This window comes from Ctenocephalides felis, unplaced genomic scaffold (genome assembly GCF_003426905.1).
Source record: "Ctenocephalides felis isolate EL2017-DRISC unplaced genomic scaffold, ASM342690v1 CF-g0.4_SCAFFOLD_01492, whole genome shotgun sequence".
Classification (NCBI taxonomy): Eukaryota; Metazoa; Arthropoda; class Insecta; order Siphonaptera; family Pulicidae; genus Ctenocephalides; species Ctenocephalides felis.
In genome coordinates this window covers 175,855-198,753 of record NW_020537646.1, presented here as the reverse complement: position 1 = coordinate 198,753, position 22,899 = coordinate 175,855, and the positions used below count along the sequence as shown (strand labels likewise).

General features: G+C 28.7%; 4 protein-coding genes across 4 annotated transcripts in view; 2 read left to right on the top strand and 2 right to left on the bottom strand.

Annotated features, from left to right (window-relative positions):
- LOC113370140 (peroxisomal (S)-2-hydroxy-acid oxidase-like) overlaps positions 1–2,113 on the bottom strand; it is a 5,540-nt gene extending 3,427 nt beyond the window's left edge. Inside the window, exons 1-2 of the mRNA XM_026610806.1 lie at positions 1,977–2,113; positions 511–662 (exon numbers count right to left, since the gene is read on the bottom strand). Of these exons, the coding sequence (XP_026466591.1) occupies positions 511–662; positions 1,977–2,113 (289 nt within the window). The remainder of the gene's footprint in view (positions 1–510; positions 663–1,976) is intronic.
- A 3,888-nt stretch (positions 2,114–6,001) lies between these two features.
- On the top strand, positions 6,002–10,209 carry LOC113370518 (farnesol dehydrogenase-like). The gene is made up of 7 exons (XM_026611193.1): positions 6,002–6,092; positions 8,728–8,869; positions 8,935–9,089; positions 9,167–9,313; positions 9,400–9,535; positions 9,598–9,750; positions 9,906–10,209. Exons 2-7 carry the CDS (start codon positions 8,738–8,740, stop codon positions 9,945–9,947), a joined length of 765 nt encoding a protein of 254 aa, XP_026466978.1. The 5' UTR covers positions 6,002–6,092; positions 8,728–8,737; the 3' UTR covers positions 9,948–10,209.
- Positions 10,210–14,109: 3,900 nt separating this feature from the next.
- Positions 14,110–15,466, top strand: LOC113370645 (putative ATPase N2B). The gene is given in 10 exon segments (XM_026611335.1): positions 14,110–14,274; positions 14,335–14,440; positions 14,443–14,581; positions 14,645–14,706; positions 14,709–14,813; positions 14,874–14,908; positions 14,910–14,944; positions 14,946–15,018; positions 15,091–15,207; positions 15,266–15,466. Coding segments are annotated over 10 exon segments (945 nt in total). The 5' UTR covers positions 14,110–14,124; the 3' UTR covers positions 15,389–15,466.
- A 759-nt stretch (positions 15,467–16,225) lies between these two features.
- LOC113370139 lies at positions 16,226–22,874 on the bottom strand. Its single transcript, XM_026610805.1, has 8 exons — positions 22,856–22,874; positions 18,557–18,687; positions 18,361–18,493; positions 17,794–17,910; positions 17,028–17,251; positions 16,826–16,919; positions 16,428–16,606; positions 16,226–16,303 (listed from the first exon to the last, which is right to left on the bottom strand). The coding sequence occupies exons 1-8, from the start codon at positions 22,872–22,874 to the stop codon at positions 16,226–16,228; spliced, it is 975 nt and encodes a 324-aa protein (XP_026466590.1).
- Positions 22,875–22,899: the final 25 nt, after the last annotated feature.

Below are 22,899 nucleotides of genomic sequence, written 5' to 3'. Positions count from 1 at the left end.
AAAAACAAAAATTATCTTAATATTAGAGACAATAATATTTAACCTATCAGGACGGATTTATATATACCTGTCGTAGTATATGTAAAGTTGAAACCATTTAATAGTATTGGGTGCAGCCTGGGCGACTTCTTCCATAGAGCAAGTGGACAGAGTACTCAGGGTAAAAATTGTACCATATTCACCAGCAGCTGGAAATTAAAAACAGATACTTATTTGGTACAAAATCGAATAATAGACAAATATTAAAGTAAAATTTGACAAGCATCATTTAGAAATTCATGATATAAATATTTTTAATTTTATATATTTAAAAATATACAAAACGAAGACTTTAATGTAAACTAAACCAATTTATCAAATTTAATGCAAACTAAACATTTTTATGTAATATTCATGAAACCTTTTTGAAAATTAAAAAAAAGTGTAAATAAATCTAATGTACCGAGTATTAAAAATACATATTATCAATATATTTGCTATTTATCCTTATATAGTTGTTATTTTTCAAACCTCTAGCGTTTGCACATTCTCCATCAGCATGGGCCATTTTTTGCATGGCTGTCGGGGATATTCCAAAAGGTATTTTAACACGATCGCCGAAAATTTCCACAGACATATCACGATTTGACACTGGAACTAAAAACCTTGGACGAATACGCAACCTAAAATAATAATATTACTATCATCATTGTAAACAATTATAGGTAGCAATAAAAATAAATTAAAGTAAAGATTTAGGTAACAGATATAAAATATAATTTATATCAGTTCAGAAGATTAACTACCAAGATTTATCCTTTTTCTATATGATTTTTTATTATTTATTAGATAACTAGGACGAGGATTTATTAGAGACTTATATACGGATTTTTGCTACACTAAAAAATTAAATATTGACATACTTATTAGCTCCTAATAACACAGGCCTACAAAAATTTTTTTTTGTTTGGTGCATTAAATGTTAGAGCTGATTCTTAAAGTATTTTTTGCGCTGATTTCAAATCTGCAAACCATTTTTTGTATCAGCTCTAGTTTGGAACTTGGAAAGAAGTTGCCGAAACCAGGTCCATTCTAGGTGGTCATGGAAAAGAACTTTTCACAGTGTCAACTAATGTCCCAACTAAGGCCGAATGGGTCTTGTAAGTTTGTATGTACGAGTAGGCATTCTCATTAAAATAAAATTCTGAATTGTATTACTATTTTGTACTTTTATTCCTTATATATCATATCTTGAAAACTAAAGCTCATAGAAAAAAAACAATGTCATTTTTGAAATCAGCGCCCCAAATATACTTAAAAACAGCATTAAAATCGTTTGCACCATTTTCTTTGTTGGCCTGTGAAATATATAGATATCAACAATATATATGAACAATGATTTCTATTAATAAAAATATTGCAAGGTATGGTAAGTAAAAAAAATCCAATTCATTCAAAATACGAAATAAAGAAGAGTATACTAATAGAACAAACATCTAGAAGCAAAAAAAAAATTGTGAAGACGTTAAGTTTTGTATATATAAGTGAAATAGAAATCAGGTATTTAAATTTAATTTAATAAACTAAATGTTAAAACCAGAAAAAAATACTTTTTAAAAATATAACCGAAAACATTAACTTCTTGCGCCTAACATTCTCACAACAACATTCACATACAACTTTTATTTAGAAATAAGAATTAATAGTATTTATTGTAATAAAATAATTACTGAAATAATTTTGCAATAAACTTTGAATTTTATGAAGATGTGTAAGCAAGCTAAATAATTTTTAAAAATGTACATTCCAAATATTAATCGAACAGACAAATCAAAATAATCCAAATAAATAACCTATTATATGTAACACTTCTAGAATTTAAGTAATATATTCTCTCAATAAATCTTTAATTTGTATTTTAAGGTATTTGGATTTCTAAGTGCATTATATTAAATTAAATTATTAAAAATTAAATTTATTTAAAAAAACATATGTACCTTCTAAAAGCTTCCTTGTTCAAACTCAACGTATGTTCATCCCCAGCTCCACTCTTATAATAATCTCTTGCATTTTGGGGTAAAATTTCATACGCCCTTGCTTCATATTCATTCACAGTCACTAACGTCGACGACATATTCAACAATATCACTTTTAAACCCGAAAAATTAACAATAAATCAACACATTTGACAATTTTATTAATATTAAATCTACTATCTATAGGTAACACTTTCAATTACTAGTTTGCTTGTAATGATGGATTCCGCGTGTACGTTGCTTCTAAATGACCTTGTTTATATTTGATCTCATAATGTATGATTTGACACGAGTGATGTACTTATCATATTAACAACACTTTGTTCTCGTCATCGTGTTTAAATATCTGTAAATAAGATACAATTAAATTTTAATTTGATTGCAGTGTATGAATTTGATAGAAATTTAGGAATTTGAATGAATAATTCTATGTAAATGACATAATTGTTGCAGTTTTCCAATAGTAAAAGGGACCTAACGAAGAATTGGTAATAATAATGGTATTGATTGGTAATAATAATGGTAAATAAATAATGAAGATAATGCAAAAGATTTTTTTCTAATCATTGCAATGAATAATTTATTTGTTTGAAACATAAGTGTTCAATTTTTAGGCCATAGTTCAATACTGAATGCACTGTGTGTATATAGTTTGCTAAGTACAATAAAAAAAAGTTTGAAATGAAAGTTTGAATAGTTTGAATAGTTGAATAGAGAAATGCTTTTGCTCAAGTATGCTTGATATGAAGAAAATTGAATTTTAAACTGAAGAAAAAATTAATTAGCAACCTATTGGTGCTAACTAATTATTTAAAGTTAATTTTATTCGTGACCTTTATAAATACCATGTATTTCCCAAGTTCGATTATACTGAAGAAACAAATCTTGGTCGCCCACAAAAAACTTCGATTACGCCCTCATTTAAAAATTATGGATAATACGTGTAAATATAAAATTAGAGGTGTAAATCAGATGTAAAACATATTTTTTATTTGTAATAAACCATATAAAACAGTTCTCTCATGAATTTTCCAAATTTTCCATGATTTTGAAAACAAATATTGTCCGGTCCATCAAAAAACAAGATTCAAATATTGCGCCACGATCTTTTACCTCACGATACATTTCTACTGGGGTAAATACAGGTAAGATAGAAAATTATTTGTCAATTCATAGGATTAAAAAAAAATAAGATGAACAAATGCAAGATGCACTATAAAATGATATAAAAGAAATACATTTCAAATTATAATATAAATTATAAACGCCCAAATTAATATAATTATAAAAAGTTCCTTAAATCAACCGTATCTTATTTTTACATGTATTAATTTATTATATTATTAGAAAAAAAATTAGTAATTAGTTGTATATGTGTAAGAAGATTTTTTTGAACTTGAGTGTTAATTTTCTTCAAAATTTATTTAATTAAGTATGTGTAATTATTTTGAGGTTTGGCTTATATAAAATTTTACCTCCATCTTCGGAAAAAAGTATTTTGGTAAAAAAACGAGATCCTAAAGATCTGAAAATAAAATTAAAAATATTATTAAATGTGTTCAATAAAATGTTGTTTATATAAAGAAATTATCAAAAGATATTTTTTACGTTTATAAATAATAATAACAATAACTCACCTGACTCCATATTTTCCAGTAAACCAAACTTGCCTCTTTCACTTCAAGATGTTTTATAGAGACAGTTTAATTTTCCATTGATGGCAATTACGTTTCTAATATCAGTCATACAATGGCTTGTTATCAAAATCTACATATTTATAAATTCTGCTCATTGTTCATGCAGTTAACAATATAATAAGATTACATAATATTTTTCAATCATTTGGTGCACGATACAACGATCATTGGACATGGAAATGTTATTTAATTGATCTGGCATGAAATTTTGAAGGACGCTAAAAAAAATTGTTTGATACAAAAAACATTCGCAAAAAAATAATTATATATATGATAAAAACTCAGTACTAAACCTTATATTGAAAAATTGACGCAATGAACTGAATTATTTCTAATCTTTATGGTTATTTAAAAACCCGTAACAATTTGCATAAATCAAAACAAATTGATATAATATTCATTACTGTAATTGATTAATATTCAAACTGTAACTTTTGAGTAAACCTTATTAAGTTATTAAATTTCTTAATCGATTAATTATCATTCACAATTTCTAGAGTAAGTATTTTCAAGCACATCATACACTCTCAGGTGAAAATAATTACGTTATTTTAAAAATAATATAACAAAAACATATCGGAGTAAGTATTTCAAAATTTAAAAATTAGAGTCTTTACAATGAAATTAATTGCCAGAAGTGTGAATTATATAAGCCCGCATAATCGATTTTATTTTATCAACGAATTATTTTAAGTGATTCTAACTCATGACAAAAGAAAATAAATAAAATGACATATTATTTATTTAAAATATTATAAAAAAAATAATATTTGGAAAAATTAATATTGATTTTTAATAAAGAAGAAAAAATTATGTTTCGAGCGTTTTATTGTCATAGTATACATATATGCAAACTTCTAAGAAAATTCAAGTATATCTATAAACATTGCATTTCTTATAAATTTCCAAAAACTTTATTCGTTTTTTTATGATTATGTTATTTAAAATTATTATGTTTCAAGTAATACATTAATAAATAATATATAACAGATCATGACCTCTAAAACAGCATTGTGTTTATATTGCCACTAAAAACTAGGCATGTATTTTTGGTTCACTGCATTTACACGAGACAGCGTTTGAAAACTTAAAAAAAAGAATTAAATTTATTTATCATATTTATATTTAGATATATATAAGACTACAGAATTCAGAATAGAAGAATATAAGAATATAAGACTACAGAACGTTATGAAATTTAATGCTTCATGTATAAAGAATGTAAATTTAACTTGTTTGTTACTTGTTTTATACTTAAGGGGGCGTCCATTAATCACGTGAGCGAATTTTTAAGGATTTTTGGAGCCCCCTGCCCCTTGGTGATACATAGTGATATTCAAAATTACCCCCCTACCCCCAAGCATCACGTGTATTTTTAGTTACGTGATAAAATTGTGAAAATAAAAAAAAAATTAAACTGTTTGATTTAAAAAAAAAATCATTTAAAAAATAAATACACGTGATATCTTACTATACGGGACAAAAAGCGCCAAAAACGGTAACTCGGTTTTTAAGAGAACGGAGCGTCCGATTTGAACATTTTATTTGTATTAACAAGATGAAGAACTGAACTGAATTTTCATGAAGGTAAGTCTAGCGGTTTCGGAGATCTGGTAAAAAAAGTAAAAAAAAAATGCCATTTGGCGGTCAAAAATGATCATTAGACATATGCACATCAAATTATCAGATATTTTATAGAGATTTTAACAATAAGTATAAATTTTGTTTACATTCCCATGGGGGTATGGAACCCATACACCCTATGGGTTCCATAGCAGTGTTTATCCGTTAGACGGCGACGCGGCGCTTACGCGCTTCGATAATTCGTCTCTATGCAGTTAAAGCAGTACGATTGCTTTGAAAAAAAGTTCAGAATTTCCAAAATGTTTCAAAATAATTTTTTTTTTCAAAAAAAAAGTAAATCTTTGTCAAAAATTTATAGTTTCTCAAAAATCTAATTTTTTCAGAGTTATTTTTTTTTCAAAAATGTTAATCTTTTTAAAAAAATAATTTTTGGTACAGGAAGTTCCAGCAATTTGCCTTAAGGCACGATGCCCTGCGCCCCAATAGTTTTTCATGTTATTGATTATCATTTCTATTTAAAACAGTACTTTTTCTACATACATCGAGCTTTACCTTTACCATTATGTAGGTTTTCCACCCCTGATATCGGAACCACCATCCATAGAGTTTGAAGCATTTGCCTTTATTAAAGTTCACGGTCCGTAAACAATATGAATCATCTTTATATAACTCTGCTGAAATGGGAGCCGCTATTATTAGTTTGGTGTGTTCATCAAGTTCAGTCGGGTTTTGCGAACCGCGCTAGTGAATTGTGTTCCCATAGTTTATCTAGCTGGAGATCGATTCTGCAATAAAGGTAAATAACATTGTTTATATTAACAATTTGATAATATAATTCTTGTATTAGACGTAATAAACCGACGCAAACTCTGACGTAATAAGGCGACAAATTTTATGCTGCTTAAGTAAAAAAAAAATGGTTTAAAGTTATCGTTTGTTTGAAAGTTCTAACAAAAACATTACATATTTATTTATGCTATTAAGTACATTGTAGTTCAAATAGTTTAACTTAACCCTATTGCATATTTAATTTTTTCAATATCTCATGGGATTATTGCAATTATATAAAAAATAAACATATGTAAAGATAAATGCAAAGTTCGAGATATTAGGGTTATATTAATTTATAGCATTTATTATATTTATAGAAAGTTTTAAATAAAAAATATAAATGGTAGAACATGTAAAATAAGTCCATAATTGTAATTTTTTTTTTTGTCAATCAAAACTTTATTCGAATATAATTGTAATGTAAGTAAGTAATTGTAATGTGATAAGTCATGATATGTGTAATTGGTGTAAATGCACAAATCTAACAACATATAAGTTGTATACTCAATTTTCCCATATTTTTTGCACTTTTCGAGGAATGAGGTTTGAATGTATTTTACATGAAATCGATTTGATAAGCCTTATATAGCAAAAAAGTAAATTGATAAAACCTGCAACTTTTTATATTAAACAAAACTGTGTAAATATCTTGGTATAGTTCTGTTTAATATAAAATTTTGCATGTTCTATCAATTTACCTTTTCAGAAGTTAAGTAATGCCAAATTATATATATATATATATATATATATATATATATATATATGTAAATACATAAAGGAACTACAGGAGTCTATTAAAACATAGGGTCAATAATCGCAATAGAATGTGCACTGCAATTCAATCAACATATTTTATTTGTAAATAATTCAACAAGATCTATAATAACAAACGATTCTAGTATTTTCTTCTTCTGATATTCAGAATAAAAAAATAACTTAATATAGGAATGTAAAAATATGCTTGTAACATCCACTTAAATTTAAAGTACTTTACACACTTTTCATTTACTGCAAGTAATTGGCTATTGTAAAGTTTTTTCTAAACCGTTTTATTAACTTTACGAAGGAGAAGTTTATGTTTTCATAAAAAAATCCGACTCGCTAATTTTATGTTTTCTCGACGTTTCAAGCCTTTCTGAATCGAATGAGACCAAATTTGGAAAAAGTATGGGTATGTCTGTGTGTGTGTGTGTGTGTGAACAGATTTTTTGCCGTAAATCGACGTTTTCTCCAAAACGGATCGACCGATTTCTGCAATAAAATTAGTATCGTTTTTTTGCATTTGTCAAAATTAGACCTTTCATCGACGTTTTCTCAAAAACGCCTGAACCGATTTCAGAAATTTAAAAGCCATTTGATGTATATCTCAATGAGGACTATCGTTTGTCAGTTTTGTGAGACGGTCTGCCGAGCCGTTTCTTTGTAATTTAAAAAAAAGTGTTAAACTTTTCGTCCACATTTAACCCCAAACTACCGAACCGATTTTAAAAAATCAAAAACTGTTCGAAAGATATTAATTGGGAATGATACTGATGAGTTTTAGGTAAATTTCTACCGAGCCGTTTTCTTGTAATTAACTGTTGAAAAAAAATTGAAGTCGATTTTTATCGAACTTTTTTTGGCGATATATATCATGGTCTTATAGAACTTACTGAAATATTGCGGCCTTACGACAAGTAATTTAATTTTAAAAATTCACCAAAGTTTGAGAAAATGAGTAGTTTTTTTTGACGTTTGTTAAAATTTACATCAGACAATTTACTTGGTATAACGATAGAGTACCAGGTCTTAATGAACACACTAAACCATTAAAATCCTATGAAAACTGGTTCAATTATAAAAATTATTGATTTTTGAAAATTTGCTTTTAGAAAATACTCCAAGTTAACGAGTTTGTTCGTTTTCAATTAAGTGTTATAAATCCACTCGGAATACTTTAAACACTCATAAATTAATTTATTTTTTACTGATTAAGTCGATTATTTACACATATCGGGAAGTTCATGTAACTTGCCTCAAGGCTAAATACCAATACCAACTAGTTATATTATTAAAATCATATACAACTATACGATCTTCTTACGTTCTACTGTATTAAATTCAAAAGAACTATTTAAAAAATAACAACACGAGATTATAATTTACATTACTAATGAGCAAAACATGTTCGAGTTCTATGACATCAGTTGTAAACTACATTCTAGTCTTCTGTATTCATATGTAGAAATGCAATTTAAAATTTCGATAAAGATAAATAATTCTTAATTAGATTGTTCATAGATAAATTTTTAGAGCATGATGTTTGTGAATTTTATCAACGATGAAGTATAGAAGTCCGTTTTGAACAACGGTTGATATCATGTTAGGCTAATTATCCCGAATAATCATTTTTATTCATAGTTTAAGTTTGCTAAAACTTGTTTATTCCTGACTGTATTTATTAATTAGCCAAAGTAGCCAAAAATGCTATTGAAATTTTTGGCGTAGTAAAACGAACAGATACGCGGAAATTGGAATTAAATTAATTCGCGCAGGATTTACATGTTAATTAGTCTCTAAATATAATTAATGTGAATAGCTTAAGCTTAACTATTTTGTAGAACATTTAAAATGGAACGTTGGCATGGTAAAGTAGCTGTAGTAACAGGAGCAAGTTCTGGGATAGGAGCAGCAATCGTGAAGGATCTTGTCGAAGCAGGAATGAAAGTTGTAGGACTAGCCAGACGTAAAGATCGAATGGAGGTAATATATATTCATTCATTAATTATTTTATATTGAAAATTATAACATTTTAAATAAATGAGCAGGAAAATGCAACAAAAATGGATAAATCTAAAGGAGGAGAATTTTATCCAATAAAATGCGATGTTGTTAATGAGAGCGAAATTTTAGAAGCTTTTTCATGGGTAAAAGCAAACTTGGGAGGTGTTGATGTCCTTGTAAACAATGCTGGGATTGTGAGGTAAATACAAAAAACGTGCAAAATCTCAATGAATGATTGTGGTAGTGCTGGTATATAATAAATATATAATATTTCAGGGGCACCATGTTGACCAGTCCAGGAAATACAGAGGACTTACGTCGGGTACTTGATGTTAACGTTATGGCTTTAAGTATATGTACTAGAGAAGCATTTAATTCAATGAAAGATCGCAATGTCGCTGGACATATAATTCATATAAATAGGTAACTGTTAATTTAGATTATTAGTAACTGTTATTTAGAATTTTAGTCTTTCAAAATCTAGTAATCATAAAAGCGAATATTTTCAGTCTTGCTGGACACAAAATACCATATATAGAACCGCCTACAATGAATATATATGCTGGATCTAAGCATTGCGTAACGGCATTAACAGAAGTATTTCGCCAAGAAATGGTTTATTTAAATAACAGAACAAAAATAACTGTAAGAAAAGTATTTATAATTACCATTTATTAGTTCTTGAACCAACTATCTATTAATTTCAGAGCATCAGTCCAGGTGTTGTAGACACGGAAATATTTGAAACGTTCATTCCTCCAGAAATTTTACAAGAGTTCAAATCAGGAAATCCTAGTTTGAAATCTGAAGACATCTCACAGGCTGTATTGTATGTACTTGGAACGCCGGAACACGTCCAGGTTGAAGTTCGATAAATACTCATTTTTTTTAAAAATATTCCATTAAGCCTGGGTATAAACTCATACTTAATATTCAGAAATATAACTTTGCATAAATTTATTTTTCAATAATACCAAATTACGTCGTGATGGACAAACAATTTTTTATCTTTTAGGTACACGAGCTTACCATCAAACCAGTTGGTGAACAATTCTAAAAGAAGCGGCAAGGTTTCGTAATTGAAATCAATTCCCAGAAGAACTTTTTGATACAAAAATACTTAAAAATGAATTCTTACTTAAGAAAATAATGTTGAAATTATATTAAAATTGTATACCTAATTCAAAGTAAACAATAAGTAGTCAGTGGCAGCGTTAGATTATCGTAGGCGTTCTAGTCAGGAAAACGATAAAACACATAGGCCAGACTATAATTAAACTAATAATACAAGTTCTAAGTAATTAAAAACTTTGGACTGACGCCGCTATTGTACGATTGCTAATTATTAATCATATTTTTATAATATAAAATATTTCTGATTAAAAACAAATATTTTTTGAAAATTGTCTCAATGGATTTTTTCATTTTCATTTCCAAATCACCATGGCAGCTTGTGCAAAGAAGGAATTGCTGTATTAGAGATAAAGCAACAACAATTTTCGATCACTGATATAAAAACTGAAATTGTTTGAAGATATTGTGTTAATCACGTAAACGTTAAAAGGTTTCAAGCATTAAGTTTCAATTTGAAATTACTTAACTAAAACTTTAAATCATTAACAACTAATATTCCTGCACTTTAGATCCTTCTCGTGACACCTACTTTAATTAGTGCCCCACAGACGACTCAAGTGTAAAAATATATATTTGTAACAAAAACGTTATTTACTCAACCATATATATTGCAAAAAATATTAAAACTCACTGTTTTTTTTTAAATGTAGAGTGCAAAACTTTTGAAGTAAATACAACAAATTAACTATATGATTTATCCGCAAAATATACACTTTTTACAAATTTGTCTAAAGAAGTTTTACTTCAAAAATTATAGATTGTATCATTTATGGCATGTGGGGTATCATTTAAAAAGACTCGTTGAGTTGAAAATGATTTTCACAATGATTGTAATAAAAACGTTATATGCATAACCACATTTCATTGCAAAAATTATAAGGACTCTACTGGCGAACAAACTAAGTTTCCACATTACGAGAAAAAGATTTTACTATCTTTCATGTCAAAATTCAGTTTGCTCCTTAGTAAGTCCTTTTTATAAATTCCATGGCTAGGATTAAGTTTGCTCGTCAGTAGAGTCCCTTTTATAAATTCCATGGCTAGGATTCAGTTTGCTCGTCAGTAAAGTCCTTTCATATATTTCATGCCCAGGATTCATTTTGCTCGTCAGTAGGGTCCTTTCATATATTTCATGTCCAGGATTTCCGTCAGTAGAGTCCTTTTATATATTTCATGTCCAGGATTCAGTTTGCTCGTCAGTAGAGTCCTTTAATATATTTCATGTCCGGGAATCGGTTTGCTTGTCAGTATAGTCCTTTTATATATTTCATGTCCAGGATTCAGTTTGCTCGTCAGTAGAGTCCTTTTTTATATTTCATGTCCAGGATTCAGTTTGCTCGTCAGTAGAGTCCTTTTTATGAATTTCATATCCAGGATTCAGTTTGCTCGTCAGTAGAGTCCTTTTATATATTTCATGTCCAGGATTCAGTTTGCTCGTCAGTAAAATCCTTTTATATATTTCATGTCCAGGATTCAGTTTGCTCGTCAGAAAAGTCCTTTTATATATTTCATGTCCAGGATTTAGTTTGCTGGTCAGTAAGTCCTTTTATATATTTCATGTCGAGGATTCAGTTTGCTCGTCAGTAGAGTCCTTTTTATAAATTTCATATCCAGGATTCAATTTGCTCGTCAGTAGAGCCCTTTATGTCCAGGAATCAGTTTGCTCGTCAGTAGAGTCGTTTTATATATTTCATGTCCAGGAATCAGTTTGCTCGTCAAATATTCGACTTTATTCGACAAAGGACCTCGGCATACGGTTTGAGAAATTTCCGCATTATTGAACTGTATATGTATACAACTGTATGAATGCGCAACCAGGCGTATTTTCATACATTTCACTTCACTGTTCGTTTCACTATTCACTTCACTTCACTGCTAATTCACTATTCACTTCACTGTTAACTGTTCGGAATCTGATTCACTAAAGGTGCGTCCACACCTAGCGAACGAACACGAACGAACATGTCGAACAAGAAAATACAAAGAAGAACGAACAGGAACACGAACGAACGCGAAAAATTCCAAACGAACTTAAACGAGCGCTTAAGAGCAGTGAGCGCTTGAATTTTCGTTGTTCGTAGATGTTCCGTGAAACGTCAGTTTTATTATTGATATGGATGTAAGCTTTAATCATACGGCATTTTCACTGGTTTTTGTGTGATTTCTGTTCGTGTATATTTTGTAAATATACTGTAAATAAATTATTCAATTAATTTCACTCAGTTTTTGTATTTATATTTATATTTTGAGTCGTTTTCTTTCCTCAGCATTCATATTCGGAGCAAGCTGAACATTCCAGGTTGAGCCTAACTATACTCAATTTTCAAACTCTCATCCTCAACATATATGTTGAATGTCTATGTATGATAACAAGTTTAATATTTACTTGTAAAGACTGCAATTTCTCTTTACTGCAGCTTCTGACATCCCAAACGTTCTGCCTACACTTCCCAAGAATCGTTTTTTTTTTCTAATAATTTTATAAAAAAGGGTCTTTAGTCTCCCATATTATAGGAAAAAAATTATTATTAAATTATTAAAACAAAATGTTCGTTTGCGTTCGTTGAGACGTCCACACTGCAATACGAGTACCAACACGAACGAACAATTCCCTTTGATGTACCGACAAGTTGCGGAACATTGCTCGCCATGTTTGTTTATGTTCGTTTCGTGATCGTCGTGGCGTCCACACTATGCTGTTGCCGTTCGTTCTGGCACGTTCGTTTATGTTCGTTCGTGTTCGTTCGTTAGGTGTGGACGCACCAATGAGCAGCGTTGATATCAGCGCCCCCTTTTATAGCGGCGGATCAAAATAACGGATGCTAATGCTGTCAAAAAAACGGTAACGGAAAACACTTCCGGCTTAAAATTTCGATTTAAGTCAAACTATATGGCTGAATCACTGTGTTTGACACGATAAATATGCTAACAATAACAATATAGACATATTGCAGAAAGCTCTATTCCTTCTGTAATTAAAAATTACATCGACCAATGATATGATAAGATTAATTCGATTGAACAGATTAAAGGAATTAAGGGGGACATTCTGGGATAAATTAGAATGGTATGTTACAGGTATATTATTAAATCAGTGGTGGTCGCAAATCCTAGACAATATAGTAATGGCAATGACAATAATTTATGGCCTTGCTGTGCGATTAAAAGTTTTTAGTTTTATTTCTAAAACCTAACCTCCAAAAACCACAAAACGTCAAAATAAAACTTGTCTACACATGCGCGGAGACGTCACATGCAACTGTCAAAAAGTCTGAGACTTTCTTACAGTCTGACAGATGTTTGGCAGTTGACGTTACGTGAATAATTTACGTAATTAGTTAATATAAATCAAACATGTGATAACCAATAATTTATTCATTAAAATGATTTATAACATATTATCCATTAACAGGCGTATGCACACCAAATAATTCATTTATATAGTTATATAACTAATATTTATAATGTCTACGATAGCACAACATATTGTTAAAGATTCATAATCAGGTTTACAACACCCGCACAAATTACTAGTAAACAACTACTAGGTATCTCAGCACAGCGATCGATTCAAAAATGATTTTTCAAATAATGTCACAAATAGAACCCCTCTAGATGTTCTACAAGGGAAGTCGATAGTAATGAATTAGCTCATGATGAATATCAATTTAAAGTGGCTCAAGCTTTACAAGCTTGCACCACGAAATCGAACGTATCGAACCAAAGGCCAATGTATTTTCAAGATATTTCAAAAGAAAACATTGCAATCTCCAAAGGGTTTATATATTCACGGTGCGTAGGCGGTGGGAAAACATGCTGATGGACATATTTTTGAATGTGTAAGGTAAGTTTGTTCATAACAGTGAAACACATACATTCTTTCTTCTCGATAACCCTTAATTTCACAAATTATGTATTAATTTATCAAATAATTTATAAAAATTGATAAGCATCCCAACCTTTAATAATGACCATTTATATTTTTGCAGTCCTATAACCAATCATGAATATCACAATATTTTCTATAGGTATCTATTTTTCTAAAAGATGAATTTGTTTACAGACAGAGAAGAAAACGTAGGGTACACTTTCATTCATTTATGTTAGATGTGCATAAACATATACACGAATTGAAATCACAAATATCAAGAGATTCAAGTAGCAGAAAACCACAACCTTTTGATGCAATAGCTCCAGTTGCTAAAACAATTAGTGATCAGTCGTGGCTGATTTGTTTTGATGAATTTCAAGTAAGTCTACTACTATTAGTTATTTATAATGTTGATTTTATGATATTATAACATTTACAGGTTACAGATATAGCAGATGCTATGATTCTGAAGACTTTGTTCACAAAACTTTTCCAAAATGGCATTGTGATGGTTGCAACCAGTAATCGGCCACCAGATGATTTATATAAAATGGCTTACAAAGAGGAAATTTCTTGCCATTTATACCCATTTTGAAAAATTACTGTAATGTTATATCATTGGATTCTGGAGTGGATTACAGAACAAAAGGTTTAGGGGGTAAATCTGAATGTTATTTATGTAAGCGGTAGTATCAATTTATATAGTTTTTTCAATGATAATTTACAATGAATTTATCATTTTAGAAAAGGAACATGGAAGAATCTGATCCTATTGACAAAATTTTTAAATTGCTTTGTTCAATGGAAAATGAATAATAAGACCAAGGATAATCAATCATCAAGGTAGAAATGTAACTTTCAATAGAACATGTGGTCACGTGTTGGATAGTAACTTTCAAGAACTATGTGACAGAGTATGTGACAAATATAATAAATTGATTTGAAATACCTATAGCCTAAGGAATTTTTATGCAACAGCCCTGGGTGCAAGTGACTACTTAAGATTATCCCAAAACATTTCACACCATCATAATACGTGATGTACCCAACTCAATTAGAATAAAAATCTCAAGCTCGGAGCTTTATAAATCTTATCGACACACTATATGATAACAGAGTTCGAGTAAGTTATATGTAGATCTTAACATAAATAATTTATTTCAGTCTTAAATGAATTTTATAAAATATTTAATAGGTAGTGATATCAGCAGACGTGCCACATAATGAGTTATTTAGTAAAAAAGCATCACCTGAGGAAACATCCGATGAACATCGTCATTTAATGGATGATCTTGGAATTTCCAAAGAATCTGTAACATTCTTATATTTTTACCATATTTTTTTGATAAACTAACTTGAGATTTTTGCAGGAAAATGCTGGTGCCAGTATATTTACAGGTGATGAAGAGGTCTTTGCATTTGATAGAACAATTTCTCGCCTCTCACAAATGCAGTCAAGTGAATATTGGCAGATGTGGGAAAAGCACAGATAATTATCTAATACAGATAAATTAAAATTTATTAATATTATTGTTAATAAAAGTATTATAAAAGTGTTGATATTGTACTTACCTAGGTGATCAGAATACAATTATTGATAAATTATAATTGTTCCTTTTATACTTTCTTTCGTTCTTTTTCATACTATTATTATCTGTGTACTGTCATATAAAAACAAATGAATAAAATATAAATGCCGTTTATAAATTATCATTCTGATAAATATGGTTAAAGAGTAGTTATTCTATAAGATTACGATAAACAATATAAAAATACTAAGATCAAGATTTAAAACTACAATTATTTAATAAATTATATACAACTTTCCCTTATGGCAGGGGAGGATGTAACGATTTGCCTTCTAGGTAACGTACTAACACGTTGATTTTCTGGAAAATATGGAATCGCTTCTTTAATGACTCGCCCTAGGCTCCCAGTCTAAAAATTAGAATCGATTTGATTGCTTCATAATTTTATTATTTGGTATGATTTAAGATATCCTATTAAAGTTTTAATTTATGATGTTTGTTGGTGTTAGTATTAATTTCAGCAGCTTATCGACGCGAGGTAAATTTATGAAAAATTAATTATGAATAATTTATAATTCTTTGTAATAGATATATACAGAAGTTTTTATTGGTTTACCTGATTGTCTGTCATGCATCGAATTTCCATAATTAGATAAATTTCCACAACTATATCTAATGGAGCTTTTTTACAATCGAAATATGACTCGATGAGTTAGATAATAATACTGAATTGTTATAATCTAACAGAAAAAATCAATAAATACAAAATAAGTTTACATTTATAATAAAAAAAAATTGAGACTAACCTTCTTTATTTGGTATAAGATCAGGATCAGGGTCATCTATGCCTTCATCATAGACGGATGAATCAGAATTATCCTAAATATTGATGAAATATTTAATTAGCAAATTAATATTAATTAGCTTCATAATCTTTGCATGCAAGATATAGGTACTTATTAATTGTATCCGGAGTCTTCAAGTTTTGAATATTGGTTATTACCTGTATTCTTGATTTTTGTCGTTTTCCATTAGCAGTCGGTTTATCAGGCGAAACACGACAACAACGACGTCGAAGCAAATAGCAAATTCCGCAGCACAAAATTATGACTACAGATCCAGTAATTAATAATGCGAATAATAAAGGATCTATAGGAATTGATGTAAAGCTCGCAAATCCACCTAAAACATAAAGGACTTGAATATAAAACTTAAAAATCATTAAAATATATATTAATATAGGTGAGTATATAACATATGCACCTAAAATAAAATTATAAGAAATAATATTTTATTTTAATGGTATTTTGAAGAAGTTAATAATAACTTCGATGGTGGCAGTAAATGTGTAAAATAAATATCTAATAGCACAAATGACAAGAAAATTGATTTACTTATTACCTTTTCTAATGGGCCTTTCACTGTATATTAAATTTTTTAGAGTCACAGGGCTACTTCTTCCAAGATCGTTTTCTGCTAAAACAATTACTTGTACCTGAAATTTACATAGTACACAATAAATTAGACTATTTCATTAATACAAGAAAATACCTAATTTAAATTTTAAAAATTCAAATTGTGTAATTAACGATAATTTTTTTACCTCCATGGCTTCATTGTCAGCAGCAAATGAGTTAGTCATAAGTCCTGGTATTCGAAATACAGGTTCTAAATTAGCAGAAGAATTTACTAAAGTCGTAAATGAATCTAAGGCCAGAACAACCTGAGCTAAAAATCGCTGCTCTAAACCGCCATCGAAACCAGCTTTGCATTGCACAATTTCGCCATCGGCTTCAAGTGTACAGTTTAAGGGCGGACCAGGTGGACCTTAGATTATAATAAAATATTCAATTTAAATTATATTAAAATTCCTACATTGTTACTAAATTATTTTGTTACTCTTAGAAATGAATCATAAAAATATTGCTCAAGAATAAATAATCATATCAAATATATATAAATGCCTCTTCTTTATAATCTATATAGTAATAGGTTTGGTTCACAAACTATGCCATATTTTTAATCTAAATAATGTATTAAGTGGATTATTCTCTGTCAGAAGTATTTGATGAATACTAAAAGGGTATGGGCCATTGTCATAGAATTGGCCCACATCCTGGTATTAAAATAATAAATACGCCATTTTAAAGGTCTTTTGAAAAAGCCGATTATACAATTTTCAAATTTGTATCTCACCTTATGGCCGAAATATCATTGAAAATATGTGAAAGTGGTGCCGATTCTGTATGGCAAAGCGCCCATACCTTTAGCATATAAAAAGTTTATTTATATAATCACATCTCATATGAATTAGTTGTTAATTGAATGAATATAATTAGTTAGTAATATTCCTAACCTGGAGGTATAACTTGATACACACAAGGCCTTTTTGTTTCTTGTTTCTCCTGCCTCATTATGAGCCTTGCAAGCAAATTGTCCGTATCCTAAATCTGCGACGGGTTTATATGTCAATATACTAGTAGATCCTAAATTTATTTAATAGAACATCAGTTAAAATACTGATAGTAGAGTCGAATAGTAATATGTTCAGAATTTTCTATGTAACAAGAAACAAGATATATGCATGTTACGCAATAGATTTCTGTATTTAATATGGTTTATATAATAAGGCGTTATTCAGTGTTACCAGAAGAATTATAAATCGGCCAGGAACTTCACCCATATCTGCAAAAGTCCAACGAAAAGTAATATTCGACTTGGATGGGCTTCGACGGAACATTTTAAAGAAACGGGAATATTTTCAGGCGCTGCTATTTTATGGACAGAGGTGGATTTGCAAATAGGAGAATCTAAAAGCAAAAACAAAATATAATAAAATTTCAAGTAGTTTAAACGATTATTAATTAGAATATAATTATTATTATAAACAGTAAAAATGTATTTAATGCTTACATCGCACAATTATAGCAACTGACTTGCTTTGTGTTTGTCCCTCAGAATTGTGAGCAGTGCATCGTATTGCCCCGACGATGCACTACTAATATTGCTCAATATCAGGTCATTACCTTCCATAACTATACTTTTGTCATTGGATTGGATTTCTTTACTCTATATGAAATAGATAATAAGTATATCAATGAGTTTTAAGTTAAATGGAACTTATTTTCTTACATTGTGAAGCCAAGTTATTTTCCAAACGCTGGGATTAGCTTTGACACCACATTGTAGAACTGCTTCTTGTCCTTCTGCATATTCTCCAGAGATAGGCGCTCCCAAAATTTTTAATGTAACCACCGGAGCATCTAAGGTAATATAAAATCCAAGTTTTTTTATTCTTAGATTATAAAATATTATATTATAAATATAAAATATATTATATAAATGTTTCAATCAATTTTATATGCTTAAAATATTTAACTAAACCTAACTTACATTACTGATGGTTATTTTTTTATTTACGAATGTTAAGGTTGCTTTATTGTTTATACAGTATATATTGAGAGGTATTTCATTAACAAACAAGTGCCGAAAGATGTGAACTTTATTAATTATGGTTCAAAAATAAACAAACAGTAGTTTCATACAATAAACAAAACGCATCATAATATTTACAAATGTGGTATACCTATATGTGAAAAAATAACTAATTAACATAAGCACAAAACAAACAATAAGTACAATTAAATGCTTAAAATGTTGAAAATGTTGAAAGTTCAAATATTAAATAGTCACTCAAAAGTTTTTTAGTCTTGTTAAGCATCACAAATCTAAAATAAAATACGTAAAGGTACGTATAATCTGAATAATTTGTTAATAAATTATTTTAGATGAATCCATAGATTACAAAAGACATTTGTACGTCATATAAAATTTTGCATATATTATTCAAATTTATTCTATATTTATAAATGATATTGTGATAAACGGTATAATTATGTTCAAATTTGCTTAGATATTTAGATAATAGCTTCATATATGGTAATATATTGGATGAAAAATGATTATCCAGAATGATAAAAGTCTACTTCCATTTTTTAAATGACATAGTTGTTACTGATAGTACACATCTAAATAAATTAAAAAAACGACAAATAATTTATGTAGCATCATAAATAATTTTACTGCAAATTGTTTTATCTACAATCTTAAAAATTTAATACACGATAAGTGAGTAAAACTTTCATGATTAGTGCATAATATGCAGAGATAAATATTTAATCATTTATAGATTTTGCAAATTTAGCAAAAAAATATTAACTACTTTTTCGTTCATTGGTGTTAACAAATTCAATCTCCAATTAACCTGATTAACAACAACATGACCTGATTAACATGATTTCTTTGGTCAAAACACGTATACTACAAATTTACATATTGAATCGTTTTTATATAAATTAATTGCAACTCTCGTAATACGAATTCTTGATTGAGTCTTTGCGAAAATACTATCATTTTATCAGATCAGAATCAAATTTATTTATCTCAATATATTCAAGAATTGAAATCAATTATAAAAAATGCAGGGTATAATAGTCATGTAGGACGAAATAAAATCTACATAACCGCGTTTTAAATAATTTTTAAATTTATTCTAATAAAAGTTCAGAATTCTCCAATTTTATGACTTTGTAAAATTTCACGTCCAAATATAATATAATACATAGGGACATTATTACGTTTATAGATTTTTAAATATTTTGTACAAAATTGCAAAGTTAGTATCTAATTAGTGGATAATTATAAATTGATATTCATATTTTAATAACGTTAAAATAATAAAAAAAATATTAGTATTAATCACTTCTAGTTTTACTACTAAATAGGTTAAATTCATTTGATACAATCTACCTAGAATGAAATATGAAATAAATAGTTAATTATGTCATTAATACATAGACTGACATTTATTACAAGTTTATCGTGAAGATTAAATGCGTAGAGTATGTTTATTAATTAGTTAACATATCACGTAATGTGTTTTTTATACTAATATCGGCATTCGTAAAAGCAGTAAGTTGTTTCTATTGGAATATTATCACTTGGATCGATCTTGATCAAATTTTTAATTAGGAGAATTATTAATGTATCTGTCATAGCAAGAACCAAAAAATATGTTAGTACCAAATGAGTTATGTTTGGTTGTAGAACATTTTAATCTAGTATTTTTCTCGAGAGGGCAACCCGGGGTCAACCATACTTATAATCGCTATATGTATGACATACGCTTGTTTTGTATGCAGACAAATGGCAATTTTCACTTGGATTTATATTTAAGATCAGTAAGACCAAAGAAAAATTAAATAAAATACTGCTTAAAATCGAGCCGGTCAAGATTGGGTTCTAACCCAAAACTAGTTTGGCCTAATAGCGTTTTTAACCAGAACATGAAAACAGGCTCTTGTAATGGATTATATCGGCACGTTGCCGAGCGTATAGAAATTTAATTAGTAATAATCTTCTATATATATAAAATAAGTCGGGTTTTCTTCCTGACAAAATAACTTCAGAACGCACGAACCGATTTCGACAATTTTGCATTCTTTGGAAAGGTCTCGGGCTCCGCAAGGTTTATAGCTAAGAAAATTAGCGGTGCATGACATCGTGCCCTAATGCAAATTGCTGGAACTTCACGCACCGTAATTAAAAATTCGAGTATAAAAAATAATCAACAATTGTTTTAAATAATTGCAAATAGATTTTTCTTCTATATATATAAAAATAAGTCGGGTCTTCCTAACTTGATCAGATGTTTTTAAAGCTTTTCTCTATATAAGCTAATTGAAACAAAATATATATATGCTAACAATATTATATTATGATAGTTAATGATATTCAGAATAGGTCTGTATCTTTATGTAAAAATCAATCGTAGTATTTGCAAATAGCAAATTTTCAAATTAAAAAAAATTTTAAGTCGGGTCTTCTTCTGATCAAATTTTTCCTTTTCAAAATAAAACAAACAAAAAAATTATTCATCTTCTCACGAAACCATCTGGTGGCGAAACGGATTTCGTCGGGTTTGCTAGTTTATTTATAAAATGCACTTTGTTAATTAAAAATAGCGCTAGCCCACGCTTTAAGCCTACTTTTTAATTTACATTATCAAATAAAGCCATTTCACAACATGTACATAATTTTACCTCAATTATTCGCTTACATATTTTAATTTCCTTCTCTATTTATTTGTGAAATGCCGTGAATAAATTAGCAATAAAAGAGTTGCGCGTCCGTATTTCGTTTTGCAGATGACCCGACATGTTGTTTCACACCGAATTTATAATTAATATTGTAAAATATTTTTGACAACCTTGACTCAAATCTTAATGGGCAGTCGTCTACAGGAGGATCGATGTCAAATTCCAGATGGAATTAGTGGACAAATTGACAGAGGAGAAGATATTCCATGATAAAGGTGATAATTGTATCCAAAAGTGCAAAATAAAAGAAGCAACCGAAAAAATGGTCTCAAAAACTGTGCTGTTAATAATAGTTCAAACAAAATTTTAAATCATTTTTAAATTTTTATGATGCATTAATATGCAACATCCTATTTTCCACAGGAGCCAGGTAAATAATTATCCAATCATAGTAATATAGAAAAATGCATACTAAAGTTCAGAACACACAATCCTCCAGATTATATTTGTAATATTAATAATATATTCTATATATAATAGACATAAAAGTGTTGAAGTATATTATCCAATAATATCAATGTGGAAAACCCGACATTATACACTAAGATCCAGTACGAAAAATCTTATAAATATATTTATTAAATAAAATCTTCTAATATCGATTTGTTTTCAAATTTTAGCAGAACTTCATTCTAAAAATAATTCACAGTTTTTAAAACTATATGTTATATATTGATAGCTCTTTTACAACCGTTCTATGCAAATTATCATATTGTAAATGACTAATTCCAATACCATAAAATTTTCTTTTATACATTTTTACTGCTAGTGGCCTGGAATTCCACTAACATTTTATTTTATATACGCTGATGTTAGATTTATCACTTACGTTAAATTTTTTAGCATCTCCGATATTGATGACATTAAAATAAATGAGAGGAATTGGAAGAATCGAATAATAAAATGCAGATAAAAATATGTTATGTGTTATAAATCACTACTAGTAAAAATATATGACCTGAAGTCACGACTGGTCTAATTGATTAATCTTAAATGCATCATTATAGAGTATTGGAAATGATTATTCAAATCACATAAAATAAAGTGTTATGTTTCAACCAAAGCAAAAAAAATCGAAGATAAAAAGCAAAATTAATAATGTATTGTTTTAAGATTTTTTATATCAAATGTAGACCATAAAATATATAATATTGCTGTTTACCACAAATTTATTTAAGAACAGAGGATGATCGTGATCGTGAGTAAAATTAATATCGATCAATAAAGAAAATATGGGGAAGAAATATTAAATATCAATTTTACAAATACTTACATAACACATTAGAAGCCATTATCTTCCAGTGTACTATCTGGTAC